Source organism: Sceloporus undulatus, chromosome 2 (assembly GCF_019175285.1).
Source record: "Sceloporus undulatus isolate JIND9_A2432 ecotype Alabama chromosome 2, SceUnd_v1.1, whole genome shotgun sequence".
In the NCBI taxonomy this organism is placed as follows: domain Eukaryota; kingdom Metazoa; phylum Chordata; class Lepidosauria; order Squamata; family Phrynosomatidae; genus Sceloporus; species Sceloporus undulatus.
In genome coordinates, this window is record NC_056523.1 from 304102293 (window position 1) to 304123210 (window position 20918).

General features: G+C 43.4%; 1 protein-coding gene across 2 annotated transcripts in view; it reads left to right on the forward strand.

Annotated features, from left to right (window-relative positions):
- Nucleotides 1-10371: 10371 nt before the first annotated feature.
- EMB (embigin) overlaps nt 10372-20918 on the forward strand; it is a 42714-nt gene continuing 32167 nt past the window's right edge. The window contains exon 1 of one of the 2 annotated variants that reach the window (XM_042454522.1): nt 10372-10535. In XM_042454522.1, the coding sequence (XP_042310456.1) occupies nt 10451-10535 (85 nt within the window). In that variant the 5' untranslated portion in view covers nt 10372-10450. The remainder of the gene's footprint in view (nt 10536-20918) is intronic. The other variant, XM_042454523.1, reaches the window with a different exon arrangement.

Sequence of the window (20918 nt, forward strand, 5' to 3'; positions counted from 1 at the left end):
GTGGGAGTTTGGGCCTGCTCCACAGAACCATGACAAGGCCGACTGGGAGCCGCTAGAGAAGCACTCAGGAGGGCGGAAAAGCTGAGACCCTGAAGACTCCAAGGCCGGGGAGCAAGGGAATTGAGGTGTTAGTTCCAGAGACTTAAGGAACTGAGACTTATTGGCCAGTTGGCTTTTGTTTTGTTAAGCACAAGGGAAAAGGGGAAGAGTATTTCTGTTGGTGCATTAAAAGAACACTGTTGCAGCAAACGTGAGTCTGGCAAGTTTGTTTCACACGTGGGCCAAAACTTCCCCTTTTCCTAGGGCAACATGCAGCCTGCTACGCCAGCCCCGCTCACATTGGTGGAGAATGCGGGCACCTCCCACAGGGCAGGGCAAAGACCCACACAGGAGCAGCTTTTTGCCTGGTTCGCGGAGCAGCAGCAGCTTTTGCTCCAGCATGTCTCCGCTCAGCAGACGCGGATGTTGGAGCAGGTGTGCAATACTCAGCAGCAGGCCCAAGCACAGTTGATAACCCAGTTGGCGGAGTTGTGGAGGACCCCTCAGCCGGCAACAGGGGAGAACCAGGATCGGGGCCTGACATGGACTGTAGGGTTAAACCCGTTGAAACTCATGAAAATGGGGCCCCAAGATGACGTGGAGGCCTTCCTCAACACCTTTGAGAGGGTGGCCGCCGCGGCCCAGTGGCCCCAGGAGCAATGGGCCCTGATTTTAACGCCTTGTCTTACCGGCCCAGCACAAGAGGCAGTGGACACTATGGCGGCCGAAGATGCTAGAGTCTATGAGAAAGTGAAAGCAACTATTTTGCAAACCCTCAGTATCTCGGAGGAGACTTATCGGTTACGCCTGAGGGAACTGAAGTGGCGACCGGGGGTGCACCCAAGGACTCTAGGGCAGAAGATTAGGGCAAGTGAGTTGCGGTGGCTCAAGCCAGTGGAAAGGTCTGCAGTTGAGGTAGCAGAGCTCATCCTTGTCGAGCAGTTTGTTGGGGCTCTTCCGCTACAGGCTCGAAATTGGGTCCGTTGCCACCAGCCCAAGGATTTAGAGGCTGCGGTAGCACTAATGGAGGTGTTCTCAGCAGCTGAGGAGTGTGAAGGAGGAAGGAGTCGTAGGGCAACAGAGGGGTTCCCGGTGCGGGGTGGAAAAGGGCCTCCTGGGATCGGAAGAGGACTGGGGAGGCTGGAGCCTGGAGCCGGGGCACCTCGCGTGGAGTCCTATACCCCGAAGGTAGATGGGGGAACGGTAAAAGGAACCTGGGAGCCAGCGTCCAAAGAGAATCCACGCAAGCCCTTGGTGTGTTATACGTGTGGCATGGAAGGACACGTTCGGCGCGACTGCCCTGTGATGGAGTGTTCATGGGCGGACTCCTGGGAGGCAGCTCAGGTAAGTAGAGGGCCATCATCGGCCTGGGTAGTACGAATGAGGGCAAATGGAAAGGAAGTGGAGGCTTTGGTGGACTCAGGATGTAGTCAGGCACTGGTACGGGAAGTCCCGGGGGTAGGGGTGGCTCATGCGGTAAATGTCCGTTGTATACATGGGGATCTGAAACCGTATAAGGCAGTGTGGGTGTGGATAGAGGTTGCAGGGCAGACCCGGAGACTTAAGGTTGGGGTGGTCCCAATGTTAAGGTGAGATGCTCTATTGGGGCGGGATTGGCCTGAGTGGCGGCAGTTGCTACAGGAGGAGGAGGGCTTAGAAGCGGACATCCCTTCTGGCCCTCTAGTATTAGACATCGCAGGAGTAAGAAGAGCACAGGTAGTGGCTTGGCAGCAAGATGATCCCGTTCTGAGGGAGGCATTGAGGCAAGCCCAGGCGGGGATGGGGGAAGCGAGACCCCGTTTTGAGATGAGAGGGGACCTACTCTATCGGGTCCCACCCGTGACTGGTGGGGGAGAAAGCGAGGAACAACTGGTGATCCCAAAAGCCTTAAGAGGGGAAGTGATGCGACTGGCTCATGAGGTTCCCATGGCTTGGCATCTAGGGATAGAGAAAACAACACAAAGGGTACTACAGCGGTTTTTCTGGCCAGGGGTGTACGCTGAGGTCAAGGCCTTTTGTAACTCGTGTCCCCAGTGTCAGTTGTTTCAGAAAAAGGGACCGCCTGGGGGAAAGCTGATTCCAATGCCCATTATTGAAGAACCTTTTTCCCGGATCTCGATGGATATCGTGGGGCCCTTGGAGCAAGCCACGGGGGGATTCCGCTATCTATTGGTGGTTGTAGACTGCGCCACATGTTATCCTGAGGCTGTACCTTTGAGGTCAATACAGGCGACCAGAGTTGCGCAAGAGTTGGTAAAGATATTTTCCCGAGTAGGGTTCCCGAGGGAGATTTTGACAGACCAAGGGTCCAATTTCATGAGTCAGACTCTCAGGAAGATCTGGGAACTTTTGGAGGTTAAACCCCTAAGGACGACAGTTTACCACCCACAGGCCAATGGCCTGGTGGAACGCTTTAATAGAACCTTAAAAGGAATGCTGAGGAAGTTTGTGGAAAAACACCCCAAAACTTGGCCTCAATTGGTAGAACCTTTGTTGTTTGCCTTTCGGGAGGTGCCACAGTCGTCGTTGGGGTTTTCCCCTTTTGAGTTGGTCTATGGGCGGAGACCCAGAGGAATATTAGATATTCTCAAGGAAGGATGGGAGGAAGAAGCCCCCACCTCGCAGTCAGAGCTCCAGTTTGTCTTAAGGATGAGACAGCATCTTAAAGAAATAGGGCAGTTAGCTCGTGAAAATTTGGGAAAGGCTCAAGAGGAGCAGAAGCGCTATTTTTATAGTAAGGTGAAGGAGAGAAGCTTGCAAGTGGAACAACAAGTATTGGTGTTGTTACCGGCTCAGAAGGCGAAATTGTTTGCAAGATGGCAGGGGCCCTTCGAGGTGGTAAGGAGACTAGGACCGGTGGATTATGAGGTGAGGATGGGAGGAGATCCGCCTAAGACCAGGGTTTTTCACATTAATCTCCTGAAGGCCTGGAGGGTTCGAGAGGCCCTGTTCGGAGAAGCTGAAACGGAGTCGGAGGAAGAGGAGGAATGGTTAATAGGGCCCCAGGTGGAGGACTTCTTGGAGACGGGGGACATTCCCATCTTATCGCCTTTAAACGAACAACAACATCAACAGGTGAGGGGTTTGCAGAGTCGTTTCAAAGATGTTTTTCAAGGAGAACCGGGTTGTACGGGAGTGATACAGCATGCTATACACACGGAACCTGCTACAGTAGTGAGGTTGCCCATGCGCCCTTGGCCCTGGTGGGTGCAGGAGCTTATTAACAAGGAAGTAGAGACAATGCTGAAACTGGGGGTGATAGAGCTGTCTAAAAGTCCTTGGCGTAGCCTACCGGTGATGGTACCTAAACCGGATGGGTCAGTTAGGTTCTGTGTAGACTTTAGACAGGTAAATAGGGTATCAAAATTTGATGCGTACCCAATGCCGGGGGCCCTAAATTTGCTAGAACGTCTGGGACAAGCTAAGTACCTTTCCTCTATTGATCTCACAAAGGGATATTGGCAAATCATGTTAAGACCGGAAGACAAAGAGAAAACAGAATTTGCCACCCCTAAAGGGCTGTTCCAGTTCACCCGGATGCCCTTTGGCTTACATGGGGCGGCAGCTACCTTCCAACGATTGATGGATAAGGTTTTGCAGGATTTGTCCTTTTGCGCAGCCGCATACATAGACGACATCATTATTTTTAGTGACTCGTGGGAAGAACACCTAGTGCACTTAGGCAAAGTGTTAGAGGCCTTACGGCAGGCGGGGCTAACGGCCAACCCAAAGAAGTGTGCCATAGCCTGCAAGGAGGTGAAGTACTTGGGACATAGGGTGGGGCAAGGTTGTATTAAGCCTTTAGCAGATAAGGTGGAGAAGGTGCAGGAGTGGGGAATTCCTCAGACGAAAAAACAAATTCGGCAATTCCTAGGCTTGGCAGGGTATTATAGACGATTTATTCCCCATTTTGCACATTTAGCGGCCCCTTTAACCAACTTAACTAAAAAGGGACAACCCCGGAAGGTCAGGTGGGGAAGATTAGAACAGGAAGCCTTTGAAAAATTGAAAGCACATTTGTGCAGTTACCCTATTTTAAGAGCTCTTGATTTCTCCAGATCTTTTATTTTGCAAACGGATGCATCAGAGTGGGGGTTGGGGGCGGTGTTGTCATAGCAATACGAAGATGGGGAACATCCAATTTTATACTTGAGCAAAAAGTTGAAGCTGGCTGAGCAAAGGTATGAGGCCATAGAAAGGGAAGCACTAGCTATTAAATGGGCGGTTACGGCGCTTCGCTACTATTTGTGGGGGGGGCCCATTTCAGCTCATAACGGATCATGCTCCATTGACATGGTTGGCCTCCATGAGAGATACTAACCCTCGTATTACTAGATGGTATTTGGCGTTGCAGCCATATGCCTTCACAGTACATCATCGGCAAGGTCTTTTGCACGCTAATGCTGATTTTTTCTCCCGACAGGCCACCTGGACCGCTTCACGCCCATCAACTCTCTTGGAGGGGGGGTTATGTAGTGAGGGGAACCCTGAGGCAGGGAGAGCTGAGAGGGCGGAAGTGGGCCAGGTGGAAAAGGAGGGAGAGACCAGCCAAGAGGCGGGGCTAGAGAGGGAGGAGCCAAGGGTCCCGGAGGGGAGAATAAAGGAGGAGGGAGAGTGGCGCACGGGCAGAGGGAGACGTCGCGGAAGTGGAGGCCGGGGAGTTGCGGACGAGAGAGGGGCAGTGCAGGTAAAGAGGAGCCCAGGGAGGGATGGAGTCCCTGTATCTCTCCAAGCCATACGTGGGCCAGAACTTCCCCTTTTCCTAGGGCAACATGCAGCCTGCTACGCCAGCCCCGCCCACAATGGCGCTGTGCAGCAATGACACCCTAGTCACGTGCTAGGGTTGCTGTGGGGCATGTGGGCACTCCACCCCGAGGCAACCCTAGCATGTGACGAGGGCATCATTTAGGGCCCGTTTGTAGTGGGCCTATATCACTCTTTCTTTCTTTTGTAGAACACTAAGTAACCAGAACCCTGTTGGTTTCTTGAATATGTGTGGATCCCTTGCAGAGGTAGTTGGATATTTTTGCTTTTGAACAATATCAGACTACACTGTTATAGTGCTATTATTCCACTTTAACTGCTATGGCTGCTTCTGGTGGAATTGTGAGGTGAGACCTAAGAGCTCTCTGACTGAGAATTCTAAATGCCCCTCTCCTAAACTGCAAATCCCAGTATTCCACAAGAGGCAGCCATAGCAGTTAAAGTGGAATAATAGCACTATAACATGTTTGTACAAGCAGAATTGTGCATGCAACATGCATGCAGATGTTCATAAGATGTACACACATGAGAAGCACAAGTACATGAGATGCACACTGAGTTGTGCATTTGGTTGCACATTCAGGTGTGCAACCAATTGCACAATCTTGCTATTCAGCACAAAGAATACATAGTACAATCAATGTATTACCTCCCCACCCTCACCCTACCTATGAGGAGAGTTACTGTATTGATGCCCAGCATAAGCTTTCAAGGCATCCTCTGCTACTGCATCAGACAAAGTGGGTTGTAGCTGATGTCATGGTGCCCGCGAATTCATTGTTTTTACTGCTGTTGACTAACACAGCTACCTTCTTGGAAAGCTTTTGCCACATGTTAAAATAGCTATATAACTTGCTGTTGTTTTCACAATGTATTATTATTATTATTTTCTTATATCCTGCCTTTCTCCCACTATAGGGACTCAAGGATGCAATGTAATCAAGATTAAGACAGCATGGTGCAGTGCTTTTGTGTTGGACTGGAGGTCAGGATTCCAGGGTTCAAATGCCTGCTCAGCCATGGAAACCCACTGGGTGATCCTGGGGAATTCACACTCTCTTAGCTTCTTACGAGAAGAAATGGCAAACCTCTTTTGAACAAAGCATCCCAAGAAAACCCTAGGATAGGATCATGATAAGTTTTAGTAAACCCGAAGGCATGTAAAAACAACAGTGATCAAACATAAGCTGTTATCTGTTTCCTTTCTACTTTTTTGAGCAGTAAGGCATTCCAGAGACACTGTTATCAAGGTTCATTTCCTTTGAAGGAGACAGAACTGTGGAATGTGGATAATTAAACTGGCCTTTCTAAGATTTGGTTTACTACAAATATACTAGTATGCAAAGGAATCTTGTAGCACCTTTGTGACTAACTGTGTGAAAGAAGTTGCAGCATAAGCTTTTGTAGACTTGGATCCAAAACACACTGCAGAAACCATTCAGTTTGAGACCACTTTAACTGACCTGGCTCAGTGCCATGGAATTCTGAGAACTGTCATTTTCTGAGACATTTAGTCTTCTCTGTCAGAGAGCTCTGCTGGCACAATAAACTACAATTCCCAGGATTCCCTAACAGTGATCCAGGGCAGTTAAAGTGATTATTTCTGCAGTGTGTTTTGGACTTCGGTCTACTTTTCTAAATGCATGGACATCTGAGTTAGTTTCAAAGGTGCTGTAAGATGCCTTTGCATAGTGACATTCCAGATTAAGGAGTTTATCACATGGGGGAAATCCCATGCAAAAATGGGATTTAAAAGCTGGGGGGGGGGACTGCAAACCTGGGTTGATTTTCACACACATCATTGTTAAACTGGTGTTAACCTGAACAGAATGTAGACAAAAGCCACTCCTTTTTACTTTCGGGATTTTCCGAAAGTAAAAAGGAGTGGCTTTTGTCTACCTTCCATCTACTTTTCATTTGGGTTAACCCCACTTTAACAACAGTGTAGTGTTAAAATCAACCTGCTTTTACAGGCCTTTTCTGATTTAAACCCCCATTTCTGCATGGGACCCCCCCCATCCCATGTGATAAACTCATAACATAGCACAGAGGTCCTTGTACAAAGCAAAAGATTCTCCAGAGTGCATCTTGGGCAGTTCCCTAAGGCTTTATCCCAGTTTTAGCCAGAGCCTAGCAAAGCTGCTTTTTTGGTCTTCAGTTCCTAGAATCCCTTAGCAATGTAGTCCTAAAACCTGGTTCCAGCTATTTTAAAGTAAAGAACTGAGCTTGCATCTTCCTCATCCTTTTCCCTTTTTCTTTGTCTCTCACACAGTTGTTGCTTCCTCTCAGTGGGAAGGGTGTTACTTCCTCCAAGCTCTGATGAGTGTCTCATTGGTAAACTCTCATGGGTATCTCATTCCTTAGATTTTAAGGAGACCATCACCACATCATTAACTTCCATTGATGAAACTTCCACCACAACCAAATCCTCATCAGGCTTTATAATTACTAATTTGCATCTCAAAGGAATCAACATCCAGTGGCTTTAACCATTTCAGGCAGCCAGTCTCTTTAACTTTGAGTGTTGTCTATCAGAATTTAGCGGGGGAAGGTATGAAAATTAGACAGCTAATTAATGGAATGGGTGGCGGGGGGGGGGAGTAAGAAATACCAGAAACCACTTTCTACTTAGGGCTATGTGTATGTGCCTTCAATTCACCTGCTCACTTATGGCAATCCCATACATTTAATTTGGTCTTCTTATACTCAGAGGTGGCTTTGCCTGTTCTAGCCTTCAATATAGCACCTGGTATTTATTGGTTGTCTCCCATCCAAGTACTAATCAGGGCTGGCCCTCTTTGGCTTCTAAGATCACACTCGATCTGGTGCCTTTAAGGTATTTAGGCCCTTGCTTAGTTATATATAAAATATCAAATGGATGTTTTACATTAGTTATCATACATATATAAGAGAGTTACAGTCAATCATTTCTTATTTCAATTGAATTGCATTGGTTTTAATAATTCTGATACATCATTATTGAAATGATCTTTTAGATCTAGTAACGGTGTGGAGGCTGGCCTAAATACCCTAAAGGCACCAGATTCTGTCTAACCTTGAAAGCTAAGCAGGGTCAGCACTAGTTCATATTTGGATGGGAGACTGCCAACAAATATCAGGTGCTGTTGACTTATGGTAACGCCATGAATTTCATAGGATAAGTCAAGAAGTACTCAGAGGTGGTTTTGCCAGTTCCTCTGTACAGTATAGCTGTACAGTATTTCAGAGGAACTGGAAAAACCACCTCTGAGTACTTCTTGACTTATCCTATGAAATTCATGGCATTACCATAAGTCAACAGATGACTTGAAGGCTGATACACACATGCAACAGTGCAGAGAGAAGGAACCAAAACAATGAAAATGTAGGCAACTTGGAATCTTGCAGATGTGTTGTACTACAGTTCCCATAATCCCTGACCATTTGCCATGCTGGTGGGAATCATTATTTATTTTGGAGCATTTCAATATTGCAATTCGTTTTTAAAGTATCAAACTAATTTACAATAAAAGCTAAATCCGATAATGGAATCAGCAGCTCAACCTCCCTCCCCCCAAAAACAACCCAATAAAAATGATAGAATCGTTGTTGTTTTGTTGTGTGCCTTCAAATCATTTCCAATTTATGACGACCTTACACTACCCTACACTATGCTGGTTCCCTAATAAAAACAATGTAACCTATTAAAACAATTAGTTAAAAAACAGGGGTAACTGATAACCTGAACCATCAGGAAAATGTCAAGTTAAAGATATAGGTCTTCATTTGATGACAATCATCCATCACTGGAGGTCAGCCTAAGATCATCCTGAACCTCATTAAACCAGAGTATGGTAAGCGATCCCTTTCCCCAATTATTTTCGGGAATTATAATTTGAAACATCTGGCAGATGTTACACCGAGTGGGTAATGGCTTCCATGTCAGCGGGTCAGAGAATCTGCTTCAGGTTTTAGGCTAAATTTTAAAGGTGCTATCCAAACTGCTGAACTGATTACTAAAACAGTTTCATCACCTTACATAGCTCCTTCAGAATTTGGATTAAAACGCAGAGTGAATTCACTGAGATGGAAATCACAAACTTGCCACTGAAGGCTGGCCATTCCCTTAATGAACTGGAATTACTGTACATGGAAAGTTAAAGCACTTGGGATTTCTGTGTTTGAGGAAAAGATGGCTGGCCAGTGGCCAGACAGGGAATGATTAATGATGAATATTATGAGGAAAGATGCTCCTAAGAGATCATCACTATGATAATTTTTTTCTTTTTCTTTGTCAGAGCATCAAGTTGCTTTTAGCACAAAACAAAGAAATACCTCTTCATACTCTTCAAAATCAGCATATGAAATTAACCTAGTGGTGTAATGGCAAATGTTGATGTGGAAACACTCACATGGACAGACAAAATGACCAACAAATGGGTCTTGGAGCAGATCAAGCCAGAAATCTCCCTAGAACCAAGATGACAAAACTCAGGTTGTCGTACTTTGGACACATCATGAGAAGGCATGAATCACTGGAAAAAACAGTAATGCTAGGAAAGGTAGAGGGGAGTAGAAAGAAAGGATGGCTGCATGCAAGATGGATGGACTCTATTAAAGAGATAATGTGTATGAGTTTGCAGAAATTGAGCTGAGCAGTAGAGGACAGAGGGTCTTGGAGATGTCTCATTCGCAGGGTCACCATGGGTAGGGATATGACTTGAGGGCAGTTAACAACAGCAATGGCAACCCTATCATGGGATTTTCTTCACAAGATTTCTTCAGAAGGTGTTTGCCACGGACATCCCTTGAGGCTGAGAGAGTGTGACTTGCCCAAGGACAGTGGTTCCCATGCCCAAGCCAGGATTCAAACCTCGCTCTCCAGTGCTCAAACCACTACACCACAGTGGCTTTGTAGCTGCGATAGCTCCCAGCACTCTTTGGTAGAGAAGTTTAGAGACTTTGGAAAAAAATTACAAATCCTAGGATCCCATAGGCTTGGAGCTACAGCATTCAAAGTAGCCTGAAACTGCATTCTTTCTACAGTGTAGATGCCTCTTAGTCCAGGGAACAAGGTTTGGCATCTTGGACCCAAACCTGGCGCAGAGTGGCTGCTTATGTTGCCCTGGGGGAGCTTTGGTCCAAAACACACTACAGAAATAATCCAATTTGGGACTGCTTTAACTGCCCTGACTCAATGCTAGGGAAATCTAGGAACTGTAGTTTTGTGAGCAACTGAGTTTTCTCTGTCAGAGAGCGATGTTGCCACAAAAAACCCTACAATCCCCAGGACTCCCTAGCACTGACCCAGGGTAATTAAAGTGGTCTCCAACTGCAGAGTTGTTTTGGACCTTAATGCATTAATTTCATTTGTACGCCGCCTTTCTCCCAGAAGGGACCCAAGGCGGCTTACAGCCACGCAGGCAGCAGAAAAGTTCTATTCCTGCTGCTGCTGCTGCTGCTGCGCCGCCTTCCTCCTCCTCTGCCTCTGAGTCCGCAGAGCCGCTGGCGATTGGCTGGTGGTCCTCGTGACGTCACCCTCCCGGCGATGAGCCTTTCAAGAAGAGCTGGAGGAGGGCAGGGTTGAGCCTCGATCAGCCACAAGGGGCGCTGCGGAGTCCGGTGCCCACCTTTTTGGCAGTGCGCTTCCAGCCTCCTCTGGACAGAGATGATGAGCGGCTGCTGCATCTTCTCTTGGCGGCTCCTCCTCATCCTCATCGCCTTGGGTCTCCTGGATGCCAATAGCACCCCAGGTAAGGCGTTTCATCCCCCTCCTTCTTTCGTTCTTTTGATGCGATGCAGCCAGGGATGATGCCTGGGTCTGCTCCAGAAGGGGATCAAGTCACCTTGAGAAGGCTGGCTCCAAGGAGGAAAAGCTATAAAAACACTCCATGTTATCATGATTGTCCCCAGCCAGGAGATGGAGGGACAGATGATTTAGCATTTTATTTTATTTTATTTTATTTGTTTTGGAGGGGAGAGGGAGGCTTTTTTAAAAATTGTATTTATAATGTGGTTAGTTTAGTGTCTGATGTAATTATAATGTTATTTTAGTTTAGGTAAGGGGTCACGGATATGTGATTTTGACTATGTTGTATTATGTGTCCGATAAATTTTGTGTAACCCGCCTTGATACTTCAGGAAAAGGTGGGAGATAAATCATAGAATCATGAAGAAACCACAAGGCCCATCCAGTCCAACCCCCCTGCAATGCAGGAACTCTCAATCAAAGCATACCCGACATATAAATTATTATTATTATTATTATTATTATTATTATTATTATTATTATTATTATGCTTTGAGCTTGGGTGCTTGCTTTGATTGCAGTCACCCACTGTGTCAAAAGAGAAAAAAGGATGGGGAGCATAATTGGAGAGCCCTAGACTGTGCCCCACAAACTGGCTATGCCTGGCAGAGGTGCCAGAGATCCCTAAACTTTGCCCCTCTCCTCCTTTGACCAAATTCCTTTTCTCTTTGCAAAGGGGACTAAAAAAAATAAAATAAAATTTCCCCTCTCTCTTACTACTTTGCTTTTTTAAAAAAAATAAAAGGAAATAAATGGAAATGCTAGTGGGCGATGCGGCGGAAGAAGCAAGCCAGAGTTTTTGTGTTGTGTTGTGATCAGTGGTTTGGGTAACTTGGGGATGCTGGAGGCATCATTTCCCTTTGGCATTAACCGAGCCGATTATCTCAGTTAGCCTTAGTTGGCTTCCTTTATCTACATTGACACTGGGCTGCTAAGGACTAAGCACTGTCAGGTGCCTTCAGTGGGGCTTACTACCAGAGAAAGACTGTGGCCTCAAGTTTTACTTTACTTTCTTTTCACAACTCTGTGGAGTCTATCACATGAAGGAGATCGGGAGTTTATCCCATGAATATCCTGGGAAAATTGCATAATTACGATTTCACACGACATTGCACAAATCCCACCATTAAAGTGGCCACAGAGAAGCATTAACGTGCATCTTTTTTATTTTCTAGGATTTCAGTGACAATGCATTTCCAATATCACTTTATTTGCACAATTGCGTGTGATAATCATTCGTGCGATTACTCGCCATTTTTTGCTTTATTTGTGGGAAGCTTTAAATGCAATTTAATCTCTCTTTCAGGCTGAAGTTAGTGATAAACTCCTGTGAAAGTTACCTGAGAAAAGGAGTGACTCTGGGAGGGAGGCCCCCCTCAAAGAAAAATTCAGCCTCCCCAAGAACATTTCCTTCAGTCCCACAGTTTTTTACAGAGCCAGAGTGGCATAGTGGTTTGAGGGTTTCTTCAACAGGGAATCGAACCCTCTTCTCCAGGGTTGCTCAAACCACTAGACTATGCTGTCTCTCGTAAAACTACAAATTCCAGGATCCTGTGATTCAAGTGTTGGATTCTGACTCTGGAGACCAGGATTTGATTCCCGCTCAGCCATGAAACCCACTGGGTGACCTTGGGCAAGTCACATGCTCTCAGCCTCAGGGGAAGGCAACGGCAAAGGCAATCCTCCTCTGAATGAATCTTACCAACTAAACCCCATGATAGGTCTTTAGCCTCCCCTGCCAAAGAGTACTGGTACTTTCCCAACTAGGAAGACACTGTGATGTAGTGCTTTGAGCTCTGGAGATTGGGGTTCGAATCCTGGATGAGCTTGGGCAAGTCATATGCTCTCGGACCCAGGGGAGGGCAGTGGTAAGCCTCTGCTGAACAAATCTTGCCAAGAAAACCCCATGATAGGTTCACCTTTAGGATCACCATAAGTTGGAAGTGACTTGAAGGTGCACCCATACATTTCTAGCATTGTAGAGAATAAGAAAATCGCTCATACCTAGAACTTGTATTTGCTGTGCTTCCCTTCCCCTTGGTCACTTCACCTTCCTTTTTCTTTAAATGCTTGAATTATATTTCTAAAAGCTGAACCAAAGTTTCAGGTTACTGCAATGCTGGAAATTGGGGGCAGAATTATTATTTAGAAGGGGCAATGCTCTCACCCCCCCCGCCCCCATAATTATACCCCTTGCCCAATATCACTCAATGACTGGGTAACTCTTGCTCTTATTGGTATCAGAGCCAGTGTGATATAATGGTTAAAGTAGCACAGAAAAAAAATCCTTGGTCTGTAACCCTATTCTGTCCAATAAAGCATGATGCGTTGTTGTTGTTGTTGTGTGCCTCCAAGTCACTTCTGACGAATGGCAACCTGTCATGGGGTTTTCTTGGTAATTTGCTTTCCTGTAAATTTCTACAGAAAAAAACCATGGAATTATTGATAGGAAAGTCTTGAGTCACTCAGAGCCAACATGGTGTAGTAATTAGAGTGTTAGATAGAAACGAATAGGTTTCACTGGGCTTTGAAACTCAAATGGTGATTTTGGGTCAGTCACTCATTCTTTCAGGGAGATCAACTTCACATGTTGTTGTGCAATAAAGGAAGGAGGAAGGAAGTCATGCGCAATGCTTCAAACTTGTTGGTGGAAAGGCAGGGCATAAATATAACTTTGTTGTTGTATGCCTTCAAGTTGTTTCAGACTTATGGCAACCCTATCACAGGGCTTTCTGGGACTGAGAGCGTGTGACTTGCCCAAGGTCACCCAGTGGATTCCCAAGGCCGAACAGGGAATTTAACTCAGATCTCCATAGTCGTAGTCCTTTCAAACCACTATACCACAATGGTTCTTACAGAAAAAATATAACTGATAAATGCAGAAGTGTGACCTCACAATTTTCAGCCCAAGAAAAAAACTTATGCTTCAGCCTGAGTGGCCTCCATTCCCCTAAAACCTGTGCCCTATGCATTTTGTTAGTCATTATAGTGACAAAGTGTTCTTTGTTATTTCCTTCAAACCCCCACCTCCTCCCCCTCTTCTTCCTTTTGTCTTACACTCTCCTAGAGTTATAAAGGTTCTGTGTATTTTTTGAATTTCCGGTGAAGGAGCTTAATGTGTATCTTGTGGACAAAACAACCAAGCACCTTTAAAACATGCCTCATTTGGCATACGCTTTTGTGCATGCATCAAGTGCCTGCAATGTTGGTCCAGAAAGCAGACATTTATACACACACTGGCATGGAAGGTATTTTGAAAGGATTATATATAATTCTTGTCTGTTCCAGTACTGGGGCTTTCAGGAGACAGGGAAATATTAACCGGTTTACTTTACATGTAGAGAAGTAAAAGGGATAAGAAGCCAGAGCCAGCAATTCTTTTGGACTTCGGACCAAGATCTATGATGGGTGGGGAAATTGTGACCTGTAGGTTTCATGCAACCTCAGCAACTTTCCCGTGTAGGCTCAACCCCCCATCCCCACACATGCTTGTCCAGTCCCCTCCAAAGTCCCCGCATTCCCCTGTTTGGGAGAAGGAGCCCCATGAAGGTCAGTAATCAGTCTTGAAGGTATTTATGGGGAGCACAGATTGATCCCCTGTTGCTCACCCCTGTTGCTCACCTCTGGCCTGTAACTAAAGGTTGAAGAACTGGTAAGTTTGGAGAAGAGACATATAAAAAGCACCATGATGGCTTTCTCCACATGTTTGAAGAACTGTTCACATAGATGCTGGAGCAAATTTGTTTTCTGTTGCACCAGAGGGGACTACCTAAATCAAAAAGTCCATACTACATGAGAGTAGCAGTTTGAGTACATTTCAGGAGAACAACCTCTTCAACAGCAAAACAGACAGTTTCATAAAAAGACAGACTTTCCTTCATTAGACATGCCCTATGAGGAGCAGCTTTGTGAGTTGGGTGTGTTTAACCTGAAGAAGGTTAAGAGGTGACATGATAGTCACACATAAATATTTTAAAGGATGTCATATTGAGGATGGAGCAAGCTTGTTTTCTGCTGCTCCAGAGAATAGGACCTGGAGCAATGGATTCAAGTTACAGGAAAAGAGATTCCCTTTCAACATTAGGAAGAACTTTCTGATGGTAAGGCTTATTTGACACTGGAATGTGCTGCCTCAGGATGTGGTGGAGTCTCTTTCCTGGAGGTTTTGAAACAGAAGCTGGGTGGCTATCTGTCTAGAATGCTTTGATTGTGTACTCCTCTATACACACACTCTAAAACCAATTTGTGTTTTATTATGCCAAGGGAGAATAATAGTTCATGAAAGTTTTCTTCCAAATTATATCTGTTCCTAGGAGTCTTTCAAAAGCCACAAGATGCCCTATTTTTTCCCTCTGAAGTCTTACCACAGATACCCCATTGAAAGCAATTTCATTATATGTTACATTCAAACTGAGCTTTGCACAGGCCTCATTTTGCACAATATCTATTAATCAGATTTGCATCACCACAAACTACTTGGAAAGTATCCTCCATTCTTCCTGTCTGAAAGTGAATTGGGAAACCATATCACTAGATCACATTAATTTTTTTTTTAAAAGACTCTTTTTTCAAACAGGTGAACATCTGTTAGGATTAATTAGGGCCTAAATCTAGTTGTTCACCCTACACAGAGTGGGCTCACAGAATGAATGGGAACTTGATAAGTTTTATTGATTGCAATTCTAGGCCACATACAGACAGGCCAAAATAAAGCTGCTTTGGGTCACTTTGGAGGTATGCTGTTTAAATGATGCATGCCAGGACTGGAGCATGGCTTCCGGACTCTTAGAACGCCTGCATCATTTAAACAGCATACCTCCGAAGTCATCTGAAACAGCTTTATTTTGGCCTGTCTGTATGGGGCCCTAGTTATGACAAGTGATAGCTGTGATGTAGTGAATCCAGGTTTGTTTCTGAACTTTTAAAAGATGTATCCAAGGGTGCATCTGCACTGTAGAAATAATGCAGTTTGACACCACTTTAACTGCCATGGCTCCATACTACAAAATCCTTGGCTTTATAGTTTTGTGAGGCATCAGCACTCTTTGGCAGAAAAGGCTAAAGACCTTGTAAAACTACAAATCCCAAGATTCCATAGAATAGAGCTATAGCTTTTGAAGTGATGTTAAACTGCATTGTTTCTGCAGTGTAGATGCACCCCAAGATACTGCACCTATTTTGGGGATCAGGTCCAGCACGTTGGATAGATCCTTAATTCAGATTAAAAACCAAGGTGGATCCACTGATATTGAAGGCATCAGCTACCACTGGTTGTGAGCTGGATTTAGACCTAAAGGTTGAAGGTTTATTAAGTTTCATTGCACATTTGATACTCTTCTTGCTATGAATGCCTTGGAGAACAGACAGCAGTTGACAAACAGTAACTAGATTTGAAATTGCTAGCATACCAGGGTCATTAAAAACATATGGTTAAGTCTATACTAAGGCCTAAATCCAATTAGACCCAACAAAACTAGATCTGTTCAATCCATGGAGCTAACATGTTGACTTAAGAAGTGCCCTTTAGTTTGTTTGGTCTACTCCAGTTGGAGCTGACAACTGGATTTAGGCTCAAATTAGTCATAGTTAGACTAACATTCTATATACCAACATATCTATTTAATTTTTTAAAGCTCTGATTTACTTGGCCTGATCCAGCAGGGTTTCTCTCTGCACATACACCTTAAGAGAACAGGAAGAGATCAGGCCAAAGGCTTATCTCATTCAGTGTTCTATTTTCACTTTGGCCTATGGAGATCCCACAAATAGGTCATGGGTATGACCTATTTGGGCATTCCTAAAGCTGCCCATCCTCCCACTCAGGCTTAAGTATAACCATACTAAAATAATAAGTAATGGTTTTGTCCCTGATACAGCCCCCCCCCATACTTTTTTTTTAAATGAACTTTTCATCCTTTTTTTGCATTTCAAGATGGATGTTGTAAGATCCAATGTGTTCAGGCCGTGGTTGTTCTTCCAAAGATACAATAATGTCTGCAGTTTTAGGAATGCCCAAGATAATCTTGAGAACTAGTAGCCACCATGGGTCTTTATGTTGCACTAAGGCTGTAATCAATAAACCAATGAATAAAATATTTAATTTTATAGCATCATGATCCAATTGTTCCAATATAAATAATGTCCTGAGCATAAATATTTTGTCCTAAATCCAGTTCTTGGTCCCAACTAAACTACACGTATTGAATCAAAGGAAGATATAAAGTGTTGATTTACCAAATTCCTACTGATTCTATGGGTCTAATTAGTATTAACACTGTGATTCAAATCATTAAAAGAAAATAAATTAGTATTAATATTATTTTTATTATTTTATTTTATTTATTAGAGTACTTATACCCTGCCCTTCAGCCCTAAAGGCTATCACTAGTACTGTTCTACATTTTTTCTCACTTTTCTCAATTTATTCAAATACTGTGACCCAAGACAGCTCACAGCATGATTAAAAAACCCAGAAACAATCTGAAATATTAAAATACAGGTTAAAAAATTAGCATATTAATTCAACAGGCAAATTAAAAACAATTGGAAAACACAAGGAGGGGGTGGGAAGTACTATACAGATACAGCAACAGGATTAAAGGCCTTCTTCAACACCCAGTCAGCTGCCAAAGGTCCGCTTGAATAAAAAGGCCATTGCCTGCCAAGGGAAGGACAACCCTGTGATTTATTATTTTGTGCAACACATTGAGCTGGAGTGCGGAGGGCATGAGCCAATTGAAAAATACAAGCAAAACATTACAAATTCTGATATATGTTTTTATGGAAAAATTAAGTCCTGTAATTGCTAAAATGTGAAGGTTGCTGCTATGTTTCTGAATTACTGAAAATTCTGGCTAAGAGGTAGGTTCTCCCCTTCTTTCCCCCTGTATATTACCCATGAATGGACATTCATAGTTATATAATCCATGAATCAGTGGTGCTGGTACCTTCCATGGTAGTATAATAAATTCACTTGAGGCTTTGGTCTGACCTTTAAGAAATTGATACAAGATACTGAATGTAATTGGTAAAACAGGTTCAACACCTTAGATAACACCTTTAACATTGGGAATAAAACCCAGAATGGCTTATTCCACTACCCTGGAAGCAATAGCCATCACTGCCATACATAGACCCATGAGTTGTCCAAGATGATATGAGTTCCTACATTTTGTGGAAACATATTTCAAGTTTAGACTGATGTTTGTCTAGATCTTGTAGTTCCAAAACATACTGCAGAAATAATGCAGTTTGAGACCGTTTTAACTGCCCTGGCTCAATGCTAGGGAATCCTGGGAATTGTAGTTTATTTTCACAGCAGAGTGCTTTGATAGGGAAGGCTAAATGTCTCACAAATGACAGTTCCCAGAATTCCCTAGCATTGAGACAGAGCAATTAAAGTGATGTCAGACTGGATTATTTTTGCAGTGTGTTTTGGACCTTAGATGAATAATTATGTTGGTAATTATGTTTCAGATGTATAATTTGAATCCCATTTTGGGAGAAAGATGGGATATAAATCTTATAAATAAATAAATAAACTAATGCATAAGTCTAGACATTTTAGTTAAAAAATGACTAAAAATAGTGGGTCAACTTATCCATGAGTCAATGTAAGTATGGTATAACTCTTTTCACACACACAAAAAGGAACCATCCCCTTCTCTGAGTAGAGTGGCAAAAGGCAAGAGCTTAGTCCATCTGGGAGTACTGTATCTAAATGTAGCACAGACCCTTTCTACTCTCTTTACTATGGTTCTGCTTCTGACCTTTTTGAATGCCTGGGTGGGCACATGACACCTCTTTGGTGCTTCCTCTCAATGGAGTGCCAAGAGTAATCAGTCTTTGAAAGATCTGAATAAGACATTTGTGTATGTTTGTCAGCTTTTCCGGGTTAAAAATCAGGCAAAGTTATAACCGTAAATTTAAAGGCTTTAATCACTGCTAATTTGCTTTGCTTTATCTTGTCATTCTTTTTGACATCCATGCATTTTCTTAGTCCCATCCACAACTGTTCACCTTCCCCTGCCCACTTAAGATAACCACCATTTACCATAGTTCCCCTGTAATCCATCCATCACAAACACTCATGCTTGCCAGAATTTTGTACATTCTTTTGCACTGTTTTCCTTTGTTTCATCCTATTATTATTGTTATTATTTATTTTATTAATCTATATCCTGCCTTCCTCCCAGTACAGGGACACAAGGCTGCTTAAATCATTTGTTACATGCCCCTAAGTTTTACCCTTGACTTTTCCATGGATGATATCAAAATCCATAATTTTGGCACCAAAACCTGCCCTCAATTTATAGATTAGGTCAATTTATAATCGAGTATTATAAGGTAAATAAACAAATATAGTCTAGAAGGGTTTTTTAAAATGTAAATTTGTTTTATCTGTTTTTAGCTTTTGTTTGTTTTAAAATCAGTTTTATATTATTTTATAGTGGTGTTTTTAAATCTATGTTTGCAACTATTTCCTGGTATAATTTTAGGATCTCTTCAGGAGCTCTTGCTAACATGAGAGACTCCTGCAATCTAAGATTATTTTCTGTGTTAAGCAATGCAGTTACCATACTTTCTACCCTGGTAGACCATCTCACTCTAGGTGTTCCTGTGTCCAGATATGTAGTCAGCAATGGTTCGTAATCTGCATGAACAACCTGATTCTGAACAGAAAAAGATGCCATTAAAGGGAAATGGTCACTCTCTTTTACACGCCCAAATTTTAAAACTAAACACCAGGTTTAATAGCTCATAAGACACAATAAAATAATTAGTAGTAGAAGCTCCATGTCCAGTCAAAAATATATATTCTCCAGGCTTATCTCCCTCCATTCCACCATTAAGTAGAACTAAATCTAAACCATTTATCATCTTAGAGAGATAAAGCCATGAGATATTACAAATTAGGTCTTTGGACTGCCTATCAGGAATTAGGTGGGCCTTTTCCACATCAGGTGGAAATTGACTGAAATGGTTATAGAGAGCATCATTTTGACTAGTTCTGGCACTGAAATCACCTACCAATATTATAGATGCATTGGGATATAAGGAAGACATTCTACTAATAATTTTTTGTAATTCAACCCATCTGTACTTGTTTTGATGTTTATCCTGGAGTGGTATAAACATTAATTGATAATATAGAACTAGTTTGAAACAGTATAACCAATGATACTGCAGTATTAGCAAACTGGAAAAACTGATGAATTTTAGGTATCTTATTTGCTGGCAGACTAGTGCCCAGTAGTAACAACAAGGGTGGCCAATTTTTGCGCAACAGCAATGGTCTGTCGGCGTAAGATGGTTTATTAAAAGTTCATAATATTTTTTAGTCTGAAGTCGAAGGCTTTCATGGGCGGCATCCATAATTTTTTATGGGTTTTTTGGACTATGTAGCCATGTTTTAGAAAAGTTTCTTCCTGACCTTTCACCAGCATCTGTGGCTGGCATCTTCAGAGAATGCTTGCCTGGAAAGGAGTTGGATATATATATTGTGTGACCTGGAAAGGCAGGAGTGATTTGCATGCGTATAGTTCTGCTGCTAATGGCAGACATCAGGGTGGGAGGATCTGCAAAAGAGGATTAGTGTCTGCTTGATTAGTGCTCATTGTCTGCTGGGAAACCCCTGACCCTGGGAGATTTCTCATTTGCATTTGTTGAGTCTTGCTATTTTTCAGGACTGGTAGCCAAACCTTGTTTACTTTAAGGGTTTCCCTCTTTCCTGTTAAAATTGTCCAGGTGTTTGTGGATTTCATTGGCCCCCCTGTGCATCCTGACATTGTAGTGGTTGGCATGGTCCAAAAACAATATTCTACTAACAACAGATTACATATGGATTGTGGTAGGGTTAGAGAATATTGGAAAGAATACAGTATAGTTATTTCATTTTTATATGTTGTAGCAAAAGAGGAATGCTTTATTTTTCTGCAAAGACATTGTTCTCTCTATTTCCATTCCAATATCTTTTTTCAGAGAAAAGACTTTGCAATTGAAGATGTGTATTTCCTTCCCCAGCCTCTCATAAAAACAGTGACTGTGTCCCACTTTCCTCAGAAAATGCAAAAGCTTAATTTATGGTAGGTTTTAGTGCTGGAACAATGTGGTTTCATTAAGCAGAGTCACTAAAAATAGATTCTAAAGCAGGGGTGGGAATTGTAAAGCTTAGTTTTTGTGGGCCCTTCCTGCCCCTCTCCCACAAATCTGGAGTGTGCAAAACAAGATTATTGCTGCCCATAGAAGTATTCATGAGTAGATATTCTAAGGTTCAACTACCCCCCATGCCTTGTTTTGGATCACCCCACCCTAAATGCATTTCTAG